Source organism: Gymnogyps californianus, chromosome 14 (assembly GCF_018139145.2).
Source record: "Gymnogyps californianus isolate 813 chromosome 14, ASM1813914v2, whole genome shotgun sequence".
In the NCBI taxonomy this organism is placed as follows: Eukaryota; Metazoa; Chordata; class Aves; order Accipitriformes; family Cathartidae; genus Gymnogyps; species Gymnogyps californianus.
The window spans coordinates 14,627,921-14,655,238 of record NC_059484.1 but is presented as its reverse complement, the minus strand read 5'-3'; the positions used below and the strand labels follow the sequence as shown (position 1 = coordinate 14,655,238).

At 42.9% G+C, this 27,318-nt stretch overlaps 1 protein-coding gene and 1 long non-coding RNA gene across 2 annotated transcripts in view; one reads left to right on the top strand and one right to left on the bottom strand.

Annotated features, from left to right (window-relative positions):
• The window catches only part of GLRA1 (glycine receptor alpha 1), a 39,781-nt gene extending 27,891 nt beyond the window's left edge, over window positions 1–11,890 (bottom strand). The window contains exon 1 of the mRNA XM_050905235.1: window positions 11,835–11,890. Within this exon, the coding sequence (XP_050761192.1) occupies window positions 11,835–11,890 (56 nt within the window). The remainder of the gene's footprint in view (window positions 1–11,834) is intronic.
• LOC127021903 (uncharacterized) overlaps window positions 1–27,318 on the top strand; it is a 184,501-nt gene that overhangs the window by 12,391 nt on the left and 144,792 nt on the right. Inside the window, exon 2 of the long non-coding RNA XR_007767273.1 lies at window positions 17,129–17,265. This is a non-coding gene — a long non-coding RNA (uncharacterized LOC127021903). The remainder of the gene's footprint in view (window positions 1–17,128; window positions 17,266–27,318) is intronic.

The following is a 27,318-nucleotide window of genomic DNA, read 5'->3' as shown; positions in this document are numbered from 1 at the left end:
CACCAAGCCCCTAGGAGGTCCAGCCCACTAGCAGGCACGTGAATGTGAAAGCTGGTGGAGATGGACAGCCCAGCTGCTCAGGACTGCATTCCTTGAAATGGAGCAGTCAGGATTTGCAGGACGCTTATTACTGGTTTCTCCCAGCCTATACAGGCACTGTTTGCTCCGTCTGCAGTGTTTTGTTTCAGCTAAACAGATGATGTATTCTTATAAAAAGTTATCTTGTTTAGAAAGCGGCTCTTCTGCAGTCTGGATGAGTCAGTTTGCTCAGTTCCCAGCTCCCCAGTTGGCTGGTTCCTCCTGCTCCCCCCATTTGTATGGCCCTTGTGCAATATTTTCTTGCTTTTTTTGGCTGTGCCCATGGTGGTCCATCATCACAAACTGCCCTGTTCTGGTTGAATGCTGATGCTGAGAAATATAAATTTTTTTTTTCTTTGCGAAGAGGAGAGATGAAGGAATTTAATTAGCATGGAGCCTCTATTCCTCTGTCAAATAATTTAATTGTTAATCAATATTTTTTTACCCTCAGAATTAATGTCTGGCAGCAGAAACACAAACTGTTGCAAGACAAGTGTTTGCAGAGGAAATATCTCTCTGCAAAGTGTGGAAGGCTCAGGTCCCTGTGAAGGTAAAGTGCTGCAACATCAGTGGCTTAAGAGAACAGCACTGGGTTTATTCCTCTGGTTGGGCTCTCTGCAGGTTGGGGAAACAGAAGATACCTGATAGCTTCAGTGCTGCTCAGCAAAGGTTTCTGAAGTGGTTGGTTTGTTTGTTTATTTTTGAAACACAATGCAAGCCAGAAAGCTTGGCAGGGATGTGTTGGGAGTAATGTTCAGGTGAGCTGGCTCACACATTTGTCCTTCAAATGTGATGTTTTCTGTAAGTAGGTATCCCGGGGGAGAGGAATACCCATCAGGTCTCTGAGGCAGGCTGAGGTGACCAGTATAACTGTTTCCCCCATCACCTTCAAAGCCATGCTAGAGCAGTGTGGGGTCTTGGGGCACAGGAGAATTCATCAGCTTAGCTTTATGGACTCCAGCAGGCTCTGAGAGGTGTAGCCGCAAAGAGAACATCAGACAGCTGGGCACAGAAAGGCATAGCGTTGCCCATGATTAACTAGCGTTACCGACGGTAACTCTCCCCCTGCTCTTCCCAAACCATCTCCCTGGTCCCTGAGACGGTGCCTCTTGGGCACAGAGGCCCCTGAGCAGAGACTGGAGCTCAGCAGAGCCCAGCCTGTATTCAGCCTCTGCTGATGCTGGGGCTGCCTGTCTCCATCTTGTCCTCAGCAGCCGGAGAGAGGGAGGAAGGACAGACGAGATCCTTTTCTGGTGAAAAGGAAAAAGGGCAGCCCTAAACTGTGTACCCAGACAGTTATTTCTGACTGCACATCAACATGTTATCTGGAGGGAAATGCTGCCAGACGCTGGCCTGGGAAGGCTTGGCAGAGACTGCAAGCAGACTTTTTTTATCATTAGATTTACTATCAAAATGAATAGCACAATCAATATTGATATGCAATTCAATTAAAAAGGATGAAACTCATTGTCTGCATGTTTTTCTCTGTCACGTTGTCTGAATTCCTGGCTTACAGTGGTAGAGGTGGACAGGATAAAAGAGGAGTGGAGGTGTGTGGGGAGGAGAGAGCCCCGGTGCTGTATTTTTGGCCCGGCATGGTGCGGAGTAGAAGGAGCTCTGAGTGTTACAGATGTGCTGGTTGCACGGTGCTGATCACAGTCCATGCGGTCATGCTCAACTGCTGGTAATTACAGTCCCTGCAGTATGGATGTGGGGTGTGCTACGGGGGTGAATTTGCAAAGCTAATTCTCAGACCTGGGGAGGAAATTTGGACTTGGTTGTTTTCTTAATTCAGCTGAGAGCTTATGCAACAGAGGCATGGAGCAGACCTCGATGTTAGGACAGGATAGGAAAATAGTCATGTACAGTGAGACTGGTGAAATATGGAATTCGAGAAACTGTGAGAAGGAGATTTCACTCCAAGAAAGGAATGGGCAATAAGCTATTATTTATTCCTATTCATGGCGGGAGGAGGGGGACGGGAAAGAAAAAGTGGGCTTGTTAAATGTTGCCGCCTCTGTCCTGGGTGGTTGTGCTCTGTTGCTGTGAGCTGTTTAAACCAATTCTAGCTTTTGCACCAGAAGTAACTGCATTGCAGTAGTTGCAGGATGTAATCAGTTAAAGTTTTAACCCAAAGGATCCCAAAACACTCTCAAAGGTCCTGCACAAGTTACCGCTGCTCCCTGTGGCTGTACAGGAGGAGAGGAGCTAGGAGGCACTTTTCCATGGGCCTCAGGGAATTAACCCTCTGTGATCATTCCCATCCAGGGAAAGCTGCAACAACTTTACTGGAGTGAGAAAAATCTTTTCTTCAGACTGCAGCATTCTGATGTCTCTGTGTTCCACTGCCATGTTCCTGCAGCCCATGGCTCCTACGCCATATGGCAAAACACCCTGTCCAGAACTATAAAACATCCCAATTACACTGATTAACTCTATGGAAAGACACCAGGACTTGGAACAATTGCTGACGCTGCCTGGACAGAGCAATAAGAAAATAATAAATGACTAGACAATCAGCTGGGGGGGGCGGGGAGAAATCTGCACGTTGTATATAGTTGAGACAGGAAGAGTGCAAGGAGACCAACAAATTGCATGAGAATAGTGCTCAGCTGCATGCAAGATCCCTGCTCTTATAAGGACTGTTGTTCAAACTCTCATATGTTGCGTGGTTACTCTTGCTTATTGCATGTTAAAAAAAAAAAAAGTGTGTGTTGAAATTCAGTTTTGAGCCACAGGCATTCTCTCTAGTGACATTCTCAACTAATCCCTCTTCCAGAAGCATCTACAGCTCTTGGAGCGCAAGTAGTGACTTCTGGAGACGTATGATCTTAAGCCACTGAGACAGGTTTGAAAACATAACTCAAACAATGGAGAAACACAAGTCAATGCTCAGGTTTTAATCACTTGTGAAATAAATCTGGCGAACACCAGCATTGACTCTTAGATGTGCATATACTGAAGGGTTTAAAAAAAAAGTTATAATTGCATTTTTCATTGAAAAAACAAAGGGGGTAAAAAAAAAAAATCCCTACAAAGACAAAAGCATGTGTCTAGCTTCACACACACTGAATATTCCCTTTAAAGTCAGGGGGGCTAGTCAGATATTTAAAGTTATGCATAAACAGCCTTCCTGAATGCAGTAAATAAAGGGGGAAAATGTCTTTACAAGACAAGGCTTCATATTCTAGGTAACAATATTCTCTTCACTGATGTGCTCTTGATTTAGTGTTTGGATGGAGAGCTGCAGTGGGAACCTCAATTGACGTCAGAAGGTTTTAGATCACAGACCAGACAAGTGTCAGAGAATTACGAGAAATCGCGGATGTTCTTCTATCTATAGCTCTGCAGTCGCACTATCAGTCGCGTTTTCATCAGTTCAAATAGCTTGCTACGGCAGCTTTTTAAAAATTAGTTTTAGTTTAAGGATTTATGCTGCTCGTTAAGATTGGATGAGAATATTGTAACTGCTTTTTCCTTTTTTGATAAATCAGAGGTGGTATGAATAGAATTCTTTTAAAAGAGATATAATATGCAATGCAGAGTGGTAGTGGGTTTTACCTTCTGAAACTTTTTGCTGCAGATCCTTTAAAAAGGCCTCCTGAGCTAACACGCGTAACCTACCTACAAAATTGTGGGTCCCATAGTAAAACTGGGGCTCTCTGATGTGTGTATTCTGTACTGTATAAAATGAGTTGTGTGATAAGAGAGTTCATTTTGATATTTTCTGATGGAATTAGCTGTTGTCATTGCAATGCAAATACCCTGCTGGAGATGAATGTTCCCTTTGTGCTGTCTGTGATTCCTGGTGTAATTTATCAGTTTATTCATGAACTGTAATGAAATGTAATTTCTGGAACGAATGGCTAAGCTCTGGGTCCCCTGCCCGGGAGGGCTCTTCTCCTCCCCACCCTGGCTGCCCTCTGACTTTGTTTTTTTTCAGCTTCCTGACCGAAAAACCCCCATCTTTTCAACCCTGGCAGTGCTGCAGGGCCTGTGTTGGTGCAGGAGAGCAAGTTGTGTTTGATGAGGCTTGTACTTTGTCAGCCACGCTGCTGGGAGATGATTTCTAAGCCCATAGCTCTGTGTCAGGGCTTGATGGATGGGGCTGGAGGATGCTTGCTATTCTCAGGCACGTGGGGTGGTGGGAGAGGTGGGATGCACACATTTTGGTTTGTAAATCAGATCTTGGGAGCTCTGGTGCAGGGGAAAAAAAAAATTGTGTGTGGATATGCCAGGAACTGTTGCCCTGCTCAGCAGTGCTTCCAAAGGGTGAAAGCACTGGGAGTGAACAGAGACAAGATTGTAAAGATACCCCACAAAAAGTCACTTTTCTTTGTCCACAGCCCGTCTTTGTAGTTCTTACAAGATAAGAAAAGGCTGCCTCACCCAGGAATTCAGAGCATTTTGCTTCCCTACTCCCAACTGTGGTAATACATGAGGTGCACAGAACCTGCTGTAATGGGGGACTCGGCCCGTCTTGCACAGGGGCTCTTGGCACCAACAAGGTGGTTTGGAGCTAAGGAGTTTTTAAAGGGTGCTGATAACAGCTGACCCTTGTATGCTTTCAGGTTTTATACCTCCTCCATAAGAGAGGGGAGGAGGGGCCTGTGCTTGGGGCTTTGTACAAAGCATCTTTTTACTTGCATCATCTGAAATAAAAGAAGAAAAAAAAAATTCAAAGGAAATCGGGTGAAGGTGAGAAGTCGTTAATTTTGTTGGATTTTCTGCACGATTCCTGGCTCAGCTGCATTTTGCTGCTGAACCAGACGTGCGCAAAAGTGGTCCAATCCGCCATTGATCCCACTTCTGTTGCTGTTTATTGATTTGTGTGTTTGCTCCAGCCCTGCTGGGGCTGGGGGACAGGATCTGCATTCTGGACGAGTGGTGGCAGGGGCAGGCATCGCTCGCAGGGCAGGCGCGTGGGGGCAGCTGCTGTCGGCAGCTTTCGTCTGAAGGCAGCGTATGCGATGATTGATTGCACTGCAAGCCCTGCTGTTCCATGCATGTGACACTCCTTGTCTTGGCAACCTCTTGGTAGTTGTTTCCCTCTTCACCCACCCTGCAATGAGGCACTGATAAAAACAAGAGTTCCCTGGCTGTCTGCTAAGGCATTTGGGTTTTTTGTCTTTTTTTGTCTTTTTTTTTTTCCCTAGTGGGCTGTGAGCCACAGTGGAAGCATGAAGAGGGAGAAATGAAAAGGAAAGCAGGTGCAAAAGCGTGTTCTTTTCTTTCCCCCTCCCTCTCAAAATCCAAATTTCGTGGGGTTTGGTAAATTAAGATTTCTCCTGCTTTTCTCAGCTGGCACTTAGATCCAGCAGAGATGTATTTACAGGATGCCAACTGTGTCTATGTACCAGCCAGATGTGGTGCAGTCCCCAAATCAGCAGCTTACCATGATGCATTATACGGATGAAATAATTGTCTGCATAATGGGGAGTGCTCGGTGTGTGTAAATGACGGGTGCATCTGTCTCTCTCTATTTCTGTTCTCTGCAGGCCCTCTCTGTGCTCTGGCCTTACCGAGGGGACAAAAGCTGTATTTCTGGTTTTCTTCTGTTACTGTGCATCAGTCTCTTGAAGTATCAGTAGAGATTTAGGAGCAGCTTGGAGGTGTGTATCTGATCTATAGCGCCAGTGGGATCAAAGCATGCAGACCTCCAGGACCAGATCAGCTAGAGCATATCAACAGTTTCCCAGGCAGTTAAGGGGACTACATCGTTTTGCACCAACTGATCATCTCCGCTAAGAAATACCAATGCAAACCACCTCCCCTCGAGGGAAATGGTTTCTGTTGTCTGGCTTTGTAAACACAAATGTAAATTGTTTGGATACTTTGGGGGAAGGGTGAGAGAAACAAAAGAGGTGAATTATTTTTTTCCCCTCTTTAAGGGGAACTGACCTGCTGAATTAGCAATATTTTTTTATGCTGAGTGCAATGCAAAAGTTGCTCTTTTCTGGGCTGTGCAAGCAGGTCTAAAAGTCAGGAGCCAGACAGCCTGGTGTTGAGTTGTGTGGTCATGGCTGCTAACGATCATTCCAGTGCCTTGCACTGGAGCAGCAGGAGGAATTCCTGCTTCTCTAGCTCCTTCCTTTTTGCTTCACTTATCCCAAGGTTGTTGGGTTTTTTTTTGTTTTTGTGGTTTTTTTTTTTTCCCCAGACTGAAGTTATCAAAAGTGCTTGGAGTGACTTTTTCTGTCAATCAAAAAATTGAATGAAACCATGGTGGGGAGGGTATACTGGAATGACATTTTTAGCATGTGAAAGAATATGATTAGCCATTTTTCTTGAAAGGTGTGAGGTGCACAAGTGTAACCATACTTCATAAGAATAGCAATCATTGTGCTCTTGCTGATAAATAAAGGTCGATAGAAAGTATGCAAGGTAACGATAGCAAAAGGGTAATTTACTGGAAATAGCGAAACCCTGATTTAATGTGCCACAACAGCAAGAGCTGACACAGGCAAATTAAACAGATAGAAGTCAAAATGCATTATCAGCCTATCTGTTGTCTTAATACTAGTCACTTTGGGATTCTCAGAAAAGCTCCAGGTTATAGAAAACGAGCAACTGAAACTCGGTCAATAGCTTTAGATGATTTGACATGTTTAAATGTTGTGGGTTTGATTTGGATGTTGTGATTTTAAAGCATGATTTATTTTTTAAAACCCTTGTCTGTCTTCAGTACCTAAATAGCAATTATATTCATTAGGTGGTCTGACATCTTGTTCTCAATACTGAAATTTGGAGAGCCCTTTTAACCTGCATACTAGGATGAAATGAGAACAGACTTCTCTGCTGGTTTTCTATCACAGATGAATGATCACTGGTCGGTGCTAGGATAATAAAGTAATTTAATTTTGGACATTGATTAACATCTTAATTCAGATGTTGGGATCCTTTTCTATCCAGGTCAGCTCATGCAGATTTGGTGAGATGAATTTCATAAGCCAAGAAGGAAAGTGTTTGCACAAGACCAGGGGAACTGCAGTGTGCTGTTGCTTACAAGTGCTTTCCTTTTTGACTTGAATCACTTGATCAGTAGCAGAATGAACATCTTAGCCTTTAGTCTGTGCTATGAAATCTAAGACACTTAAAACAGTGTCAGAGGGCCCTTTGCTGCTGACTTGCTGCATACATAAGGGTCTCCAACACCTCTTTCATGGGAGAAAAGGAATAAGGGGGGACCAGATTCCCATGCCTAAATTCTTGTTCTTGAAGGAAGTCTCTGGAGACAATTCATATGAGGTAATGCTCTTGCACATAAGGGCAGGATCCTACCATTCCCTCCACATATTGATCTCTTTCCAGAAGCAGCTCCCTTCAGGTATTTGATCAGTAAATACGTGTTCTGCCAGTGGCACTTGCTGCAGTATAGGGTAATGTTTAGTGGGAGTCAAGGCGGACAGCCAGCCTATATCACCTAAAATCTGCACAGCACCAGTGCCTCAGAGACGAAGGATATTTTATTAGTGCATGTGAGAAACAGCAACATTTTTCGTAATGTTTTTGTTAAGCAAGGTGATTATCTATGGTTTTCCTGCTCCTTGCAGCCAACATAATGGGCGGGGGGAATGGTTTTTGCCCAGATGTTTGTGGAGCCTTTCTTTTGTTCTGACCTATCCAAAGAGCAGGTCTGGAGTCGTTTAAGGCAGCTGTTTAGAGAGGAAGGTTAAGATTAGACTGCGTTAGAAAATGTTTTGTGTACTTTACATTAATTTGTCTTAATTGCCTAAAATGCAAGTGAATTGTTATGGGTGGATGGACGTGTGTGTCAAAGTCCCTGCAGAAGGCAGGCTCCCAAATATTTTGTGCTTCTACAGGGATGACACAAATTAATCTTTCGTTGTGGAATGGTTTACAAGGGTGTCTGGGTAGAATTGTCTACCTCGTCACATTTTCAAACCTTGAATACGTAACACTTTTCGCAGGGTCTCTGATGGGGTATTACAGGTTGCAGACCAAAGAAGTGAAAGAGTGTCCTTAGAGCCATCTAGTCCAAGTCTTTGCTAAATCATTTTTATTTCGTGGAGGAGCTGACAGATTCAGCAGAGGCACAACAGGTCATAAGGCACAACTTCTAGTAGATTTTAGTTAGCGTGAGGAAAATACTCTTTAACTACTGAGAATACCTGCTACGTGGCTTAGCCTGTGGCTCTGGAAGTCTCTGGTTAGCGTTTCATTCACAGGTACCTCTGTAATGTTATCTAGCACTGCAGAGCTATAGCAGAAGGTTTGGCGATAACATGCACATTACTCTCCTTTTCCTTCCCCTGCCTTTTCTTTTGTTGTATTTTCAAGGGGCTGAAATCAGCAGCTCTCCAGTCACCTACTTTACTTGTCAAGTCTGTTTTAGAAAAAAGTGTCTTTCTTTCCACAAAGTTAAGAGGCATCATATTCACAATGGCGGCATCTTCTTACTGTTTTAAAAACTGGAGTTGAAGAGCCCTGTTACTGACAGGAGGGAATATAAAAATGCCAATTAGAGCAATCCAATAGGGTCTGAGGCTGGCAGCAACTTTTAGCCTGTGAATCACTTAGAGCAGTAGCCTTGAATCACTCCTGCTAGCTGACAGATTGCTGTTCAGAAGGGGCCAACTCTGATCCTGACTCAGTGAAGGTCATGCTGCTGACTCCTGATATACAGAAGTGCAATTAGGACAAGAATCAGACCCAAACAACTTCAAAGCCTCACAGGACAGTGTCTAGTTGGGTAAGGTGCCAGTTCTAGGCTTTTATCTCCTGACTTGTACAAGGTGCATTCCTACCCCCAGGCTTATGCAGTGGTGTTTCTGGACCGCCACAGCTATTAAAATGTGACGGTACAACGGAAAGTCCAGGCAAGATCATCACAGGGTAGGAGTAGCTTTTGTTCTCCATGAAGGAATTCACAACTGAATCAGGGTATGAACATGCAGTGTATGTAGTTAGACTTTGGGAGAATGTTTGTGTATGTCTCCACAGATATAAGCAGGACATCTGGAAGTCCCTGTGCTGTGTAAATATTGTCCACTCTATTTTTGTTTTCAAGAAATAGCATTTTGCCTTACATAGATAAGTGTAAGGAAAGGTTGATCAAGCAGCCTGTCTGTCAGAAGACTCTTCATCTCCCACCCCAACCCAGTTTCCACCCTCGCCTCTATTCAGGTTCTCAGTAAATGTCTTAGTCACAGCTAAGCGACTGCAGTTCGAGAAGGCAGGTAGCAAAATGGGAAATGCTCTTCCATAAAGAAAAGCATGTCAGAATAAGCCGCTTATCACAAATTCCTTCTAAAACACCCCAACTGTAACAGAAACAAATATCATATTGGCAATACCATAATGTTTGCATTCACACACCAGCTGTTACTCTTTCCCACAGGGTCTTGTTTTTTAAAAGGCTAGTGAAGGAAATTTTTGTTAAGCAACAGATCTAGTCTTATTTCCTATATTGGCTGTATCTAATTTTCCTTTGGGACTTTGGATTTTTCTTTGTTTTTGTGGTGTATGTGCTAACATATAATGGATTCTCTTTCCAGAATATTTTCAACAGGCTGACAAAGTGTGGTACACCCTGTAATTTAAAGCAGTGCATACTTCTATTATGGATTATTGGATTATCAGCTTGTTTTTAAATGTTATGTATGACTGAGCGCAGGAGTAATTGACACACTAAATTTATGAATGACTGTTAATGAATAAACTTCTCTTACTGAAACTGAAATAGCAAAGCTATTCCTGGACCAGAAAGGCTGGTAGATTTGTGGCCTGTAATAAATCGAACACATAACACAATGCGGGAGAAAAAAGAAAAATATTGCTTAGAGTCGGTTCTGAGCAGGAATTACTGAATTTTTTTTCTTGTTTGGAAAATGATTGCAGTATATAAAACAATTTGGTTTCAACATCTCCCTGTAATTGAATTAAAGCATTTTCAAATTTTCTTGAATGTTAATTTCAGGAAAACTAGACTTCCAGAAATACCTTTTGTATGCAATATGACATCATATATAGCACATATGTATGTATATAATTTATAACAGTATAAACATTTACATTAGAACCTGAAGGAACTGGTTTACCAAAATTTTGAATGCCCAGGACTTTAACTGTTGTGCTGAGAATCTGTAAGTGCTCGCATGTGTCGTGTGATGCATAAGTGTGCATCCTAGAACAGGATCAGCAAGACAAGTATGTATCAATTTCACTTTTTCAGGCAGTTCAGAGGAGAGCTGGATAGATGCTTTAACGCCAGGGCCATAGGAAACTCAAGCCTGGAAATACTCTTCTTCTGGTTTTCCTTTTGCCTTCTAGCTTGCTTACAGACAACATTCCAGAGCATTTATGTGTTGTTTAATCTTCGGGTTTTTTGTCTCTAAGCTTCAACATTGTTTAACTAAAGAGTTCCTTGCTCATAATACGCTTCCTGTTAGTCAACCCCACTGTATTATGCAGTGCTGCTATACACTTGCGACTAAATAAGATGAGAAAGGATTGCTCTGAAGTGGGTGTTGTGCATTGCTTTTCAGATATTGGTGATTTTAGTTATTTCTAGAACTTTTCTTGGTTTACCTAACAGATAAACATTAAATACTTTGAGTTCACATTACAATCTTGCTGTCTAATGTTCTGTGGAATTATAGAAAAAGTAGGGATATCCCAATTTTTATGCCTGGAAAGACTTTAGTGTTCAAAAGGAAAGAGACCGCTAGCTAGAAAAGTCTGGACAGTATCTGCAGGTCTGCTACTGTGATTCATAAAATAGTAAGTATTACACCAATGATGTATATGTAAATAATGTCTGTTCTTTCACATTAAACTGTAAGATGAGACTTTGATAAAATACAGAAATGCAGATGTAAGAGCCATGCAACTGAAATGAAGTCTAAGACTGATGAGCAGGTTCAGGTCATGAAAGAAGGGGTTTTTTCAATTGCATGTATCTGGCATCTATCACTTGCTACAGCAGGCTGCATTATTCATGCAAATACAGAAAAGCTTCTACCTTCCAGTTTTTTTGTCCATTTACTAAAAGCACTGCAAGGAGAGAGGGACCAGAAACAATTCTTTAAGACTATAACTGTTCCTTCTGCTACCTTAGCCTTAATGAGAAACTGAAGACATCTAAAACAGAGTCAAAATACAGCTAGGCAATAATGGATATAATTGCAAAAACCTCCCCACATCCCCTTTGGCTTTCACTTAGATCCTGCAAGGAAGGATGTTGAAAACAATACGGAAGAAAAAAGTTGGGAAGGAAGGAGATTATTTCTTTGCTTTCAGTGACTTTAGACATAGCAAGCTGAGGAGGTAGGGTGAGCCCTCCTTGAAAAGGAGTCCCAAGATTTCTCAAGATAACATAGCTAAGCCGTGAAAGCATCCCACGGAACTCACCTTAACCTGCAATCTGAGGATGGGGAGGGGGCGAGGTGGAATATTTACCCGGGCAAATTCAAGTGCAGCATTCCCAGCCGCCACTAGTTGTCACTTTGCAACCAGCCGGGGTCGGTGTTTTCAGCACTGCGGTTAGCGAGATTGCGGTGCTAATTAAACGGAGTAACTCCCAAAGCCGCGGAAAGTCCCGAGCCCGGGGCTGTGCGATAGCCAGTCTCGGGGAACCGAGAAGAGGAGAAAAGGCAGCTCGAGAAAGGCGGAACGCCGCTGTCCTAAGGCTGAGGCTGTGCCTAGGGGCTGTGCCCCGAGCTTCGGCTGGGCATGGCAGTCTAGCCCGGCAGCGCCCGGTGTGCACGCACTCCTCCCGTAAAGCTGAGCCTTACCTGAAGAAAACGATCGTCTCCCACACGTAGACTCCGAGTGCGTTGACGTTGCACATTTTTCCAGCTCTCGCTGTTTTTGTTGTTTTTTTTTTTTGTACTCCGTGAGGGGTGGGCCGGTGGGGTTGGCCAATAAAGTAACCCGGCACTTGGGGAGAATTGGTAGGGGAAGCGAGCCACCCCTCCCGAGGGAGGCTGGGTGGTGGGGGGGGGGGGAAGGCCGGGAGGGCTCCGGTCAGCACCCTGGACAGCGTCTGGCGGGCGGCTCCGGTCAGCACCCTGGACAGCGGCGGTGCGCGGCGCTCCGCGGGCGCCTGCGGAGCGGCCGGCGGCTCCGCTCCGGCGCTGCCTTGGCTCGTCCCTCCTCTCCGCCTGTGCCCCCGCCACCGCCACTGCAGTGGTGCTCGGGGCCGGAGGACCAAGCTTCCCGCACCGAAATCTCCCTTCAGCGGGATCTCACTCCGAACATCAGGCTGGCGAGAGGGGGAGACGCAGGGGGTGTAGGTTTGCCATCAGGGTGGTGGGGGTAAGATGGGAGGGGGGGGGGACACGACCCTCAACAACCCAGGGCTTTAATCTCCGCTGCTAGCCGGGGTGTCTTCCTAATTACATCCACAGGAATTTGTCAGTGTGGAGCCGTACTGCAGTCCCGGTTGTGTCGCTTTCCTGCCCGCCGTTTGGCTGCTGTTGATCCCTGCTTCCTGGGCTATTTTCCTCCCGAAGAAGTTATTGCTGCTGTAGGGAAGGTGTCCCATTGCTCAGGGCTAGAGCGGAGGGGAGCGAAGGGGAAGTTTCTTGGGAAGCACTCCCATTGTGCTCAGAAAGAAAGTGGCTCAGTGTCCTCCTAATGCATCTCATTTCCCCTCTGCCCTCTCTCCCCTGCTAGGACTCGCCAGATCTTGGGAGTTTCTTGCTGCATTAATTTACTAAACTAAAAAAAAAAAAAAAAAGGAGGGAGGGGGAGGTGGAGAAGAGGGAAGAGGGAAGGCAGAGGGGAGGGGGTAACTCAGCCTCTCCACCATCCCAAGGCCCTCCTCTTAGCTGTGCTCATTGGTCTCGGGGCTGAAAAAACTACTCTAGGACGTGGTTGGATAAACGCATGTTGTTCAGCAGAAGCTGTTAACCTTTAAAGCGCTGATACGTTTTGGTTTATTTCAATTTTTTTAACCCGAATTGCTGTCTTTTTAAGAAGTCTCTGAAATCGTCTCCCTTGACAGGGCAAGCGTAACGTGCCTTAAGTCTCCGTCTGGTGGAAGATCTGCTTGGCCAGCAGTTGCTATGTGTTGCTGTTGGCTTTTAAGGAACATCTCTGTGTTGGGGTGTTTTTTTCCTTTTCTTTTTGTTTTATTTGATTTTTTTTTTTCCCCCTTTTGCACTTGGTTTTGCAAAGAGGTTTGGCAAACACCAGAGCCATCAAGGCCAGGGCAGGTAAGGAACATTTAGCAGTTTCTTATTGCAACTCCAGCTGTGCTCGCAGGGTGCTGAGTGTGGTGGTCGGGCGGGGAGGAATGGGCTCCTTAGTCACTTTGTCAGTGTGTCACTCTGCTCGGCTTCTTATCAAGTTCTGGGAACTGAAATTAAAACTTAGGTCTCCTAAATAATCTAGGATTTCTTTCTTCTCTCTTGTCCCGGTGTAATGGGATTTTTCTTATTTAACTTCTGTTTTGTTTACTTGTTCTGTGCTTTGCAAAAATCCCCATGGCAAAGAAAGAGTTGCTTTTAACCCCTTTTTAGCTGTTTTTAATCTGTTCAAAGACTCATCACATCCCACATTGGGAGGGTGGAGGTGAAATGAACTGCTTGCTCCACCACTACTGTAGCCTCCCAGGCTGGGAAATAACCAAGTTTTTCTTCTCATTTTGGGTTGTAAGATCTCAAAGGATATTACTGCCATGCTAAAATTCACCTGATGTTTTTGATCTCCTGTTTTTATTTGTTTTAAAGCAATATGTTTACTTAGCTAAGCAGATAGAAATATCCTTTGGGTTATCATTCAAAAGAAAAGGGAAGAAAGACCTGCTTGGCTTCTAGCCATTGATACAGAAGGAATTTAATCTGCTACTGGGTCTCAATGTCTAGCTAGATTAATAACAGGCTCTGATTTCAACTCATGGAGATTCCTGGGGATGTGATTCCACGCAGTGTTTCCTGCCTGCTGCATGCTGGCTCCTTGCTGTACTTTCTCTCCTGATATTTATCCCCACATGGATAAGGCTGTCACTGTGCTTTTCCAGCCCCCAGTGTGCTGACAGACCAGAGGAGGAGCTCCAAACTGGGAGTGTTAACAGGACCCGCACAGCAGGAGAGAAATGATGTTTCCCTGCACTTTTACTGGGAAGCAGGACAAAGAGCAGGAGGCAGAATCATCTCTTGGCATCTGTGGGTTAAATCTAGAGGCTAGTCAGCCTTTTGGTTCCCTTAGAAATGGGCTCTGTAAGAGATATGACTGTCTCATGTGATTTCTCCTTTGGTTGTAAGTTTGATCTTCTTTATACCAAAGGAATCCGGACTTGCCTCCTTTTGTCCCCACTTGCTCTCCTTGCACTACCTTGGGTTAGGGGAGTAGAGTGGCTGTGCATAAGATCAAGAAAGCAGATGAATCGGTGTGTATATAACACAAAGAAGCTTTACAGCTATTCCTCTTGAAGGGTCTCAAAACTGCTTTTCCCAGGGAAGGAACTTATCTGCTTTGCTGTCATCTGTCCTGGTGGTGATGGTGACTGAGTGATTTGTGTGGGCCCAGGGACTCTTCTGCTGGTATTCGAACATTTCTTCTTACTGGAGAGAAATAGGAGCATTATTTGCTTTGGCATTTGGGGAAACAGAGGCAAAATCAGGTTGCAACAGATGTTTGGAGCAGCTCTAGGCATCAAGATGACTTAGACCAGTGAGTAAAATCAAAAGAAATGTGAATTTAGGGGATGTGAGTTTTGCGTGTCTTATCAGGAGGACCCCAAACGTACCTGCAACTTCTGCATTATGTGTTTTGCCATGATTGGAAAAGGAATGTATTCTGGATAAAACTTTCCTTGTCTATTTTTTTTTTGGGGGGGGGGGCTGGAGATATTTGCCTCTAGACTGTATGCTCTTGTATCTCCTCCTGGTGCCAAGGCAGTTGTTACTTGCTTGCCTTGGTGCAGTGCCCTGTATATGCTACTTGCATGTGTCAGACCTTGGTCAGGGTGGCTCTGGATCCTTGGAGTTCCCATCCTCTGATTTAACCCAGGTGATTCAAGAAACAGAAGACCAATCCCCACTGAAACCCACCTGTAGGGATATCTGTGGTGAAGTTAACTGCATTGGTTTCTGTATAATGCCTGAGTTTTAGTTTCCTTTTGCTCTCCAAGAAGCTAAGGGCAGATAAACTGGAAATCAGGTCTGGAGATCTAATAATGGCTGCAAGTCAATTTTATCACCATTACTGTAAGTAACCCTTGTCATCAGGTACTGGTTGGCGGGAGTCCTGTCCCTGGATCTGTCCTGGCTTGCTCTTAGATTGGGTTTTACCTCTCTGCTTGGTTTTGCTGCAGTGTTTTGTGATTTTTTTGGGACGGTTTACTTGCCAGGTCTCTTATTTTTCAAGCAGAGTCCAAATGGTTTTGAAAGGCATTTGTCTTTCTCTGGTGGCACTTGTACAAGTGACAGAGTTGAAGATAACCTATCATGATGTCAAATGAGCTCTTAAAATTAGAATTACCTGCTGTGTGTTCATCTTGTCGTTTTTATTAGTTTGTTTCAAAGTGGATGACTCTTGTAAAACTCGCTGTGGGTGAAGCTGTCTGGGAAGCTTCTGTGTCATCTTCTTTCTGGGCTATGAGTGATGGACTCTGTTCAACATAAGACACCACAGAGACGGTTATTGCAGGGTAACTGCTGGAGTAGGATAAAATGTCTTCTCATTTAAGAGGTCAGTATTTATATCTAAACTTTCAGGAGCAGGTCAATATTTTAAAAGTTGTGGCTGACAGTGAAACATCACTGGTGCAACGACCAACAGATGGGACTGAATTCTGTGCAGTTCTCGGCTTACCTTGTTGGAAAGGAAGTTGCTGGGGCTGCAGGATTTGGGCTGAGGACACTTGTTCTATGTCAGAGAGCTAGATCTTGACTCTGTCTTATCATAATAATCTCACTACTGTCTTCGCTGCCGGTGAATTTGATTTTTATCCTTCCTTATGGTGATTCAAAGCTTTCAGTTAGTACTGATGGCTGAGGACTCTGTAATGACTCAGTCCAGCCAGTGCAGCTGGTGGTTTTTCTGTTTCTCACCACTTGTTCTTTAGTGTTTTAGATAGATGGACAACTGGTTTTCTTTTCTTTTTTTTAAGACGTCACTGGCTTCTGATGTTTTCTATATGAGATCTTAATCTTCAGTGATATTGTGGTTGGCTAGTCTACAAATGTTGATTACCAGAAACAGGATGTGACTGTAATGAAGAATGGGCCATTAGGTGGCTGGTGGGATGAGATGCAGCTGTGGAGGGAGATGAAGATGGGGATATGACAAAGAACTTGTGAAATAACACTTTTGCCTTGGGCTCTATGGGCATGAGGGCTAACAGTTAGAAGTGAGTCTCGCCAAGACAGTGAGGATTATGACCTTGAAGGGTACCTGCAAGCTATGACTGTTCAAGAAGAAGGAGCTGCTGTTCTATGTTGCTGGGCGGACATTGTACCCACGGTGCTGAAACATGGAAGTTCCGCAAGATCCCCTGAAAGCCAAAGACATGTAGACTGAACAAAGGGATGAGTTGAAGTCATGGTTAATTGTATAAGGCAATTGTGCAAGATATCATCTCCTGGCCTATCTCCTCTCCCAAAAGCTCAGCCACCATGTCTGAGGCTTTCCAAATTTTATTTTTCATAGAGTGGCAGGTAATAAATAGCAAAGAATAATTTAGTGATGTTTGTTTATTAATGACCAGTCAAAGGCTGGATCTGATCCAGAACAGAGTTACTGAAATACACCTATAACCATAAATCTCTGTTTCAATATGTCTTCTCTTTATTCCTTGTACAATAGGAGCAGATCAGGCCTTTTGATAGGAAGGATCAAATCGGTCTTCTCAGAGAATGCAACAGGACCATGGGAAACATAATGCTCAAAAAAAAAAAGCATAATGTTTTTTTTATTTCTCTTTAGCACTCAACTAAAATTTGGGGACACCTGCAGAAGAGGGTGTATATGAGGGGTAATATAGACTTAGATGATATGTCTGTCAGTAGGTACAAGTCTTTTGTGGCTGAAAAAATCTACTTTCTAACTATGCCCTTTTCTTTCTTCATTCTTTTCCTAGCTATGAGAGTCAGGGAAAATCTGCTCCTCCAGTTTCCTTCATGTGGTTCATCCCTGATCCTTTCCCTTTGAAGAATGCAAGTGAATTTCTTCTCTTCTCTGTGAAGAAAATGAATCTTTCAATGTTCCTGGCAGTCTGTGAGTTCATTTTCTTTTTGATAGTTGATGGAATTGCTTAAAGACAACGGGAGCCCAGAAGGCCTTGGAAATCGCTCTGTGAAGAGATGAGCATGCACCCTATGCTAAGAATTAACCTAAAGCCTCATTCACAACTGCAAGTTGATTTCATTCTTGATCTGTTTTTCATCTCTGGATTTTATAGCAAGTAGAGTAATTTTTAGTTCATTTTTCTTGCCTTTTTAAAAATTAAAATTCTAATAATAAATTCATATATGGGGGTAAACTCCTTCAAGCTGAACATGCACACATACTGCCTTCCTTCCCCATATAAATTACAGGATTTTCAGCGAAGAAGTGGCTAGCATAGCAGTAAAGTACACTCAGCATATCTTAGGAATACTAAATCCATTATTGTCAGTTTGTGCTTTGGACAATGGCTAACGAGGAAACAGTGCCCCAAGAACTTGGATTGTGCTTCCCAAGGCAGAGATTCAAATTGCTGCAGCAGCACTACCTGCCTTTTGACACTGAATAAATGAAAAACAATTTTTAAATTAAAGTTAAATTCAGGGAATTTTACAAAGGATTCTATCAAGTAAATTCCTATTCAGTTAATTTCCACGTGTAGAAAGCTATTTCTGTGCAAGATGGTTCAACTAAATACAATTTTCTTAGAAACTTGAGAACCTGGGACACTTTTTTGTTTTAAAAATAATTGCTGGTAAAATAACACCAAAAAATGTTCTTGCAATATTTTGTAAAGTTAAGTGTTTAGATAAGATTTTTTTATTGAAAAGATATACAGGTGAAAGAGAATTCACTGGAACTAATGTAAAGGTTCATCTTTTCAATTTTAAACATATTTTTAGAAATATGGATCTCTGGTGAAAAGTTTGATAAATTCTGTTTTGATATGAAGTGGATCCGTGGAAAACAACTGCTGGAGAGTTTTGCATGGGAAATTCAGCAGAACTTGCAGACTAAGGTTAGAAGGCCACTATGGATGGAGCTGAGGGATTTGTGGTGTAGGTGATTGATATTTTTGGCTGAAATTCAGACCAAATATCCCTGTTGACAGTCTTTTGCCCCATTTGTTTAAAAAATGATAGGTCTAACCACAGAAATAGAGCTTGTCTTAAAAAAAAGTAACAAAGCTGAATTTGGGCAATAATACTGGAGCTTATTGGTTATGAAGTACTCCATCATGTACGGTATATCCTTATAAAATTATCTCCTGGTTTCATAAGGACCTTTTCTTAGGAGCTGCACCCAGGATGAGAAAAGCTGAGGCACAAAACTCTGAGGTACGTTACTGGTAATCTAAGCTCTTGATGGGATGACCCAAAGCTGAAGATACAGAGCAGATGAAAAACAGTTTGCAGGAACCAGGGGCCAGACAACTGTCTGTGAACTACTTTTTAATTTTTTTTTTTTTAAGCTGGAGGAAAACTTATCTTGATACTTTGAGCCAGGGAAGGCTTTTACAGCCGTGCACACCCACATCCACCTACGCACACAAGGTGTGTTGTTGCTATATACAATATTTATGTTCTCATAAATGTGTGTAATAGTCAAGTAGAAGTGTCCTGTACAGAATTGCTGAGGTGTCCATACCCTCCTTCTTCATGATAGGCTCTATAGGTACTCATTTGAAGTGCCCATATGGTGCATCTAAGTTTACTGTAGCAGTGCACATAAGCTTTCCCTTCATGTAAGGGCATATATACACTGTATGCTGAATGTCTTAAACATGAAAATTCCTGCCCTACATCATTCTCTGCAAAAAGAGCAGTTATATAGATTGTCCTTAACCTTCACACTCCTGGGCAATATATTTCTTGGCAAGTAGATTAGGGGCTGTATTGATTTCTCATCACTGGAAACACAGCCCCCATGAGTCTAGTGATAATCTAATCTGTGATCATAGACTCTTTGGAAGTGATGTGAAGCTCTGTGCTAGGATGACTTCATGACAGACTGTATGTTTGCAGAAGGCCAAGTGAAGTGCTTGCTGAGTGCCGCATTCAGGTCTTCCTGACCTGAATGTGTGTTTGCCTCCTGTGTCAGGTGCATGAATCAGGTTAAGGCCATAATCCCTGAAGAAGAGGAAATAAAGAAGAACGGATGGTCGTTTTTCCCCTAGCAGTGGTGATTTATTAATAAATTTCCATATCTCATATGTCATATAATGACACTTGACTTGAGCTGTGAGTAGTCTTGCTGCATATCACAGGCTTGTCACTGTTATAATTTATGTAGTGTTATGTAGTAAGAAAGCAGCATGGACCTTGTAGCCCTAAAGAAAATACACTGCTACTTCCATTAGAAGCTTGATTTGCAGGTCAGAAGTTAATTATTTTCTGACCTGTACAGAATAATTACCGAGTGATCCCAGAGAACCCAGCAGTGCTATTTCTTTCAAAGAACTTGGCAAATAAAACTTTTTTGGTTACAGTACCGTGTGAATGAAAAATAAGCCAAAGTTGCTTTTGCGGCCAGTCTTGCCAGAACTTGTCAGGTGCTGAACATCATGCAGTTTTTGGAAAAATTATCTTAGCATTTAGTTTTGTGAAGCCCATTGCTCCTGCCTTAGCAGCCCTCAAGTGCTGTGGGAAATGGAACTTTTCTACCCTGTACCTTGCTTGTAAATGAAAGAAACCATCTATTTATTTTGAGGTGAGCAGGCACCAGTTTTCGAGAGATGCTTACACAGAGGTAGAAGCGTATAGGGCAGACCTAGAGCTATTCACATCACCCTCTTCATTCCTGTTGCCATGAATTAAAAAAAAAAAAAAAACCTCACAAAAAAAAACCCACAAGAAGAGAGAGAGAGAAATAAATGTTGCATACTTTCATTGCTTCATTTGTCTTGTGAATTCCATAGAGTGTGTGTAGGAGACACCAAGAAGTGGAACTCTTTAGAGGAAAAGTTTGACTGCAAACAGCAGACTCGGAAAGCAAATCAGGAGACGACAGCCAGTGATGCTGAAGTGGCCCCTCAGTGTCCAAGTTTTTAGATACCGAAACATCCTCTTACATACCCCAATTCACTCATAGGACCAAGTAGCATAATTTATCTTCTGGAGTGAAAGAAACAGGCCGCAGTACTTTTTTTTTTTTTTTTTTTTTAAGCTTTTGGCAATAGAAATATTTGCATGTCAGACATCTAAAGGATAAAAAGAAGCCCTGTAGGATCCCTTTTCTTTTAATAAATAAAAAAGATCTGATCTTCCATCCACTTTAATGAAGCTTTTTGACTTGAAGGGAGATATGGAACTGCTCTTGTTAATGATCTCAGTTTCCAATGCACCAGAAAGTGCTGATAATAGGGTAGGTTTTCACATTGCATTAGTAAGAGAAAGGCCTTTTCACCCATCTGAGACGCCTTCAGGTTTGATAGCACTGCTGAGATGTAATGTATCAGTAGGGGCCTCCCTCTGGTAGAACGTGTTTCCTGCTTCAGTATCACAGTCTTCTTGAATTGTCCAAGTTAGTGGACGCACTTCGAGGTTATTTTACTCATGAGGAGTGGCAGCTCTAGCTGCTTCATTGCCATCCAAAGCAGTCATTCCCTAGTGGGGTAAGGAGTGATTTTGAGAGGTCATTAGGCAAAAGACTTATTACTCAGCTGTATTTTATTATATTATTCGAAAGTGTGGCCCTGCGGACTTGCAGAAATTTACTTGAGCATCACTGACTTGAGCTACTTGTTTGGTCTTCATAAAAACGTCTTGCTCTTACCCCTCTATTTAAGGCAGAGAGCTGATGTAGGGTTGGGTTACTAAGGGCACTTCTACACTAGGTTTACCGATAACTATTTCTGGAAATCCTAGTGGAGGTGAAAGGTGCCATTTGAAAATCTCAGCTGGGTTGTGTGCAAGTTGAGATGCTTACCTCACCTAAAAATCCTTGCCTCAGGTGCAGTATCTCGTGCCTGAGGTGAAAGACAGAGAACAGAGATTTTAACACATTTGCTAAGTAGCTTCTTACTGCCTTGGGCTATATATTTCTTTGCAGCTTGCTGAGTTAAACCCTATGACAGGTACAATGCCATCTCTCAGTCTACCATTTGCCCAGGGCTTGGGCAAAATTTCCCCCACAGAGAGGTTGTGAAGTTTGTTCAGTGTGCTCTGTTTTCCACATTTTGTGTGATACTATTGATTCACCAGCTGGAGAAGGGTATTAGACACTGTGGACTCCTCATTGGAGTCAGTAAAAGGAATGTGGCAGTCACCTTCGCTGACTTGTCCTCTGCCAAATCTGAATGAAGGGAACACTCCTCTTTTGATGCAAGCTTGTGCATGCTCTACTTGATCATAGCACTCGATGAGGCTCCTTCTCTAAATGACTGCCACCATTAATGAACAGAATCTCTTGATTTTCCTAAGATACTAATGATTAATGACCTTTCTCTTGCACAGTGAATGTTCCTAAAAGCATATGTTGGAGAAGGACACTGAATCTCCTAGATCACAATTCTTTTTGCCTTAACTGCAAGATTGCTTTTTCTACCAGAATCAAAATTCTCTTCCCTCTTCAAAATGTTTGAATAATGGTGGGTTCTAATGACTCTCAAAGCAGATAGCTTCTGTGTCTACACTTCAGCTAATGCAAAGGCACTAAAGTGCTACTGGTTACAAGTTTTGCAGTATTGTTCTGTTGCTGCCTTTACCTGCTGCATGCCTGGCAAAGACAAAAGTTGCAAAGCCTTTGCAAATTCCTGGTAAGCATCAGTGGCCTGTATTTATTAAAAGGAATGGAAGCGTAACACCTAGGATGTAAACAGAATGGATTTTTTTGGTAAAAATACGCTAGCTCTGATCCCCCCCCCCCCCCCCCCCCCCCCCCCCCAGCATCAATACAATTCTTTACGGTAAAAAATCGGAGTGTTGTTATGCATTTCCTTTGGGCAGGTCAGAGAAAAGAAATTGCAGCCCGTTCATGATGTTGCACCATGCTAGCATTTTTCTTTTATATAGCTTTCCCTCCCCACAAAAATAGTTCTCTACCAAGGCAATTGAATTGGACAAAAGTGATTTATGTAGGCTGTGTAGAGAGAAGAGGCTTTGTTAGGTTTCAGGGAAGACATGGAACACTGAGGGTGAGAAACAGCTTGGCTGAGACATGGGGAATCACAATCCTCTCATTAAATCTCCATGCCTACGACCAGACGTGGCCTCACTTTGCATTTGCTGCTTGATTACCAAATCTATGAAGCTGTCATCTGGAAAGAAAAGGCAGTAAATCAAATCAATGGGCATCTTTCAATGGGAACCGAAGAAGCTTGTGATGTTATATTCTCCTTTGGCTTATTGTCTGAATATGGCAGATGCTAAAACCTGTCCATGCACATTTCTGCTTGCACATGGAAGTGCAAATATAACTCAACTTTTTAACTCTTCATGTAATAAGTCAAGGTCTAGGAGAGACTCCTCCTCATGAAAAGAAATCTCCCCCTCTCCTCCCAGCTAACTTATCCATGGGAAAATCAACCCCTTCAACTGGTGGAGAATTTTATTTGACAGCATCCTTTTTTTTGTTTGTTTGTTTTGTTTTTTTTTCTTTTTTCCTTAAACCATCTTGGGCTGTGACAGGGAGAGTAAAGCAGGGAGTAGTGCTGGTTTGAAGCAGTCTAATTCACTATGAGGGAAAAACAGAACTTTTGTGACTATCACCTGACTTCTGTGTGGGCAAAAACATTGGAGATATTTCTGATATTGCACTCTTTGTATTCATATTATTTGAAGTGGAAGAACTCTATCAAAGGGCTGGAGCTTAGTTACTAAATTAAATTTTTGAAAGCTTTATTGTATGGACACTAGCTATTCTAATGTACTTTTCTTGGTATTTGAGAGCTGGCTGAATTGTCGGTGAAGGAATAACCAAAATATTGTAATATACACACACACACATAAAATAATATAGTAATATAATATATTTGAGTGTGTGTGTATAATATATAATAACCAGTAACACCTGCATGGGCTTTCTGGATAGAAAATAAAAGCTGAAACCATAACATCTTTTGTCTTTCTGACATGTGTTGTGGAAACCTGGCATAACATCATAGCTCCTAAACCCTTGGTAGCATGGTATGTAATCCAAATATATCATCACACTACATGTAGTGTGATATGTAACCCAGAGAGCAGTTCTGTATGTAGAAACATTCCTGCAGGTTTGGTAGAAATTTCCCCTTTCTAACCCTCCACCAAAAATGAGTGGACACTTCTTCCTTTCCAGAAAGGTATTTTGTTGTACCTCCAAGCTATCCACTGGAGTTTCTCACAGCGAAAGTGCTTGCAAATCCAGGCTGTGTTGTGTGTCCTACTCAAGGATATGCATATTCATTCCCAGAAATATTCAAGAACTCCCAAAGCCTCTTTCTCCCACATAAAAGTGCCATCCATCTTTTCAGAAGACCTTTATCACTTCTGGACTTTTAAACTAGAAAACACTCCTGTTCTAAAGTCTGTGGCTGCTAGATTGCAGCTGTCCTACTTGTTGAATGCCTCTGGGCAACTACTGGGGTAAAGAACTGACATTCAGATTTGAACCACTTCGTAGCTTCCAGAGGTGAGCTGCCACAGTACTTACTTTATCTTTATCCCACATGCAAATAGTCTTCAGATCCTGGAGATGGGCTGCTTCTCATTTAACCAACATTCCTGGCAAATCCAGGGAATTCTAGAAAAGTCTCTCTTCAGTCTCAGCATTCCAGAAAGTCCCAAAAGTCTTGGATATGAGAACTTGAAGACAGTGCAGGAATGACTACATCTGGGTGTGTCTTTGCTGTCCTAAGATTGTGCCAAGCAGCTGTCTAATTCCAATTGAGTAGAAATTTGTGAGAACTTCTATGAGCTTATGGGAACTGAGGCTTTCCAAGGACTCATAACCTGGCTGAAGTTGGACAGGTCTCACTGAGAAGTGTAAGAGGCACATCTCCCAGCCCTACTGAATCTAGATCTTCACTCAGAATTACTGGGAACAGGTTAGTGCCTGTATAAATTATACAGAGGGATGCTTTCTTAGCATTGGTAAAACAACATATTTTCCTCAAAAGGTCTGCACCACTTTGGTGGAAAGCTGAGGAAAAATCCAGTATAGAAATTGCCGTAACAGCAGAAGGTGGACAAAGTAATACACAAATGAAACTGTGTTACAATGGACATCAGGCAGTCTGAAGTATAGGCTCTGCTCCTGGCACTAGGTAGGATGATGTATTGTCTTGTAAATTCCTGCTAACATTACATCAGCTATCTATAGAGGGTGTGCCTATGTTCCTGTATAAAACCTGAGACCTCTGGGACCTTGTCTGTTAAACAGTTTGTTGGCCCAATAAAATGGCTCACGTGGCAGTGCTGTATGTTAGAAATCAATACAGCTGCACTTTCCTTGTCCTAGCAGAAGAAGGGAAAGCTCAAGGGACTGATTAAGTTCTCTCTGCTGAAAAAGCTGCTGCATCCTGAAACATTTTAAATAAATGCCGTGTGTCTACAGGTAGTTCTGCATTTAATTCAGATTTTATAAGAGGTTTGCTGTACAGTAAATAAATGCATCTTGATTATAAATAGCTTATTTACTGTAAACATGCATCTTATTTCATAGATTTTAAATCTCATGGTAGTACTGTTTTTTAATTAGTATGGTGAGCTGTCATAGTGAATTGTCATTGGCCAGATTTTCTTGATGACGTTGTGAGTGTCTAAATTCAGTTATCCATTTACCATTACAGCCCCAGAAATAGTAATTTACTTATGGAGTGTTTTAATAAAGCAGATAAAGTACATGGTCCTTTTCACTTGGCTTGACAAAATTGTTTCATTTTCTGTCCAAAGCCCTCAATGACATCAGCTGGTCAGACTGTCCCCTGGGGCTGGTCCTTTTAGGAAAGAGAATCTCAACTGTCTCCCAGTTGTCTCTGGGAAAGCACAAGCGTTGTGGAGTATATTTTACAGATTACCAAATTTGTAGATGGCCAAAGATTTTGGTGGTGAATGGGGATTTTTAATGGGGACGAGCATTTCTTGCTCTTTTGGACTTGTGGTACCTCTGGACACTACTGTTAACAAGGAGTCAGAGTGAGGACTTGGAGAAGTTTGGCTGTGGTGGTGCATGGGTTTTTGTGTGGTGGTACGTGTGCTGGTGACGGTAGTATGGGAACTTTCTGCCAGCCCTTGTGATGCTGAATGCAGGTGACGTGTCTGATGAGTCAGGTCTGTCCCTAAATGCCCCTTAAGAATTCAAGGCTAAAATATCACAGAGGACCTAGCTGGGAAGGGAACTAGAGCTGCCTCAGGGGCCAACATGTGTGTTTCTTTCCTGTTCCAAGAACCAAACTGGAAGGGTCATGCAAATGGGAATGCACGTGCACGCCCACACTTGCATGTCTATATGCTCTAGTATTTTATGTCCATGTATTTCTCACTGAGCAACAACATCCCCCCCGCCAAGAAATGGAGATAACATCTGTTGATTTATGCTGCCCAGTAAACTACTTAGGTGAAACTTTATGCATGTGATTTGTGCGATTCCCATAGGAGGAGCAGAAGCAGGGAGAAAGGGGGAACTTGCCTTGTTGGTAAGATGGGAGTTAATAATCAGTTTAATTTGCAATCTCCAGCTCTTCAAAGGAGTTGCTAATAAGTGTTTGTCTTCTTTTTCCCTCCCACTCCTTTCCCCTAGGAGCTAGTGAGAGACACAGACAGCACTGATCACAGAAACAAAATTGTAAAGGAGGGAAGAAATCCCCAGTGGAAACTCTTTAATCTGCCTCTGGAAAGGGCAATGTGTGTTAATAGGACAAAACTGTAACGTTTAATATTAATTATAGGGATTTGGGGAGGAGCATGTGAAGGATGGAGGCAGAGAATAGACTGGAGGGAAGGAGAGATCCGATTGCAACAGTCTTTTGCTGCATTAGGAAACAGAGCAGCCAGATGAGCCCTGTCTCCTCGATCAGTGAGGGGGAGTTTATCTGGACCTTATACCAGTTATGTTCTGGTAGCAGAGAAGCTTCATGCGTTGCAGACAGACCCAGTTCCTCTGTGTATTCCTGATGGGGTTGTTGGAGATTGCTGAGTTCAGTCAACAATGTGTGTAAAAGGGTGTGTAAAAGATACGAAAAAGTATGTGGATTGGATTTCATGGCACGGAAGTCCCTGTTTACTTGAGTTCTGGAGTATCTCAACACATACAACCTTAGCACATTGGAAGCACTGTAGTAAGTCCAGCTTTAGCCTAGACTTCTGTCTCAAACAGGTGCCAGTAGTGGATGCTGAAGCAGGGGAGAATGAAGAGGGCAAACAATTCAAGATACTGCCTGAAATCTCCTTCAGGATTTCTAAAGAAACATGTGTGACAAGCCAAAGGGTGTAAGGCAGAAATTCCAGTGATCCCAGTGCTCAGAGGGATACCCACTGTTGTCCCCCTTTTGTTGTGCTGCTTCCCACTGCTTACTGCTGCTTTTCGTTTGCATCAGGACACTCTGAATTGGGAGGCATCAACTTGCAGCTACTACTGCTTCTCTTTGTGGTTATGTTTATTCTTTGTCTGAGTGCTTTGTCTGTTTGAATGCTTCCAAAAATCCTAATTGTATTTAGGCTCAATTCCCATACAAACACACCAGGGTGGATTTAATTACTAGCAGCCATTCAAGCCTTTGCATCACAGTTGAGGATTTTCTCAGGTTATGGTCAACAGGTGACATTCAATTACTATGCCCTGGTGCAAGATGAGCACACAAAACCTCACTGACCTCGAGGTGAGAAAAAGAAAGGTGGAATGAAGGGGGTCAGCTGGCTTGTCCATATGACCAAACACCCAGGGAACCTGACATTGCACACGGACTGCCTCTAGATGTTCAAAAAAGTGTAGATGGTGGGAACAAGACTAGGTTTAACAGTGCATGTGGAGTTTAGGCTACCGAGATGTGGCTACGTTGCCATGTCCTTCTGAGTGGAAACAGCCTTCTCCAGAACATTACTACCTCAGGGTTTCAATGGGCTATTTGACAATGTTAGCCAAACACCCTGGCTGCCTTCCAACAGTCACGTCTTTCAGTTCTGATCT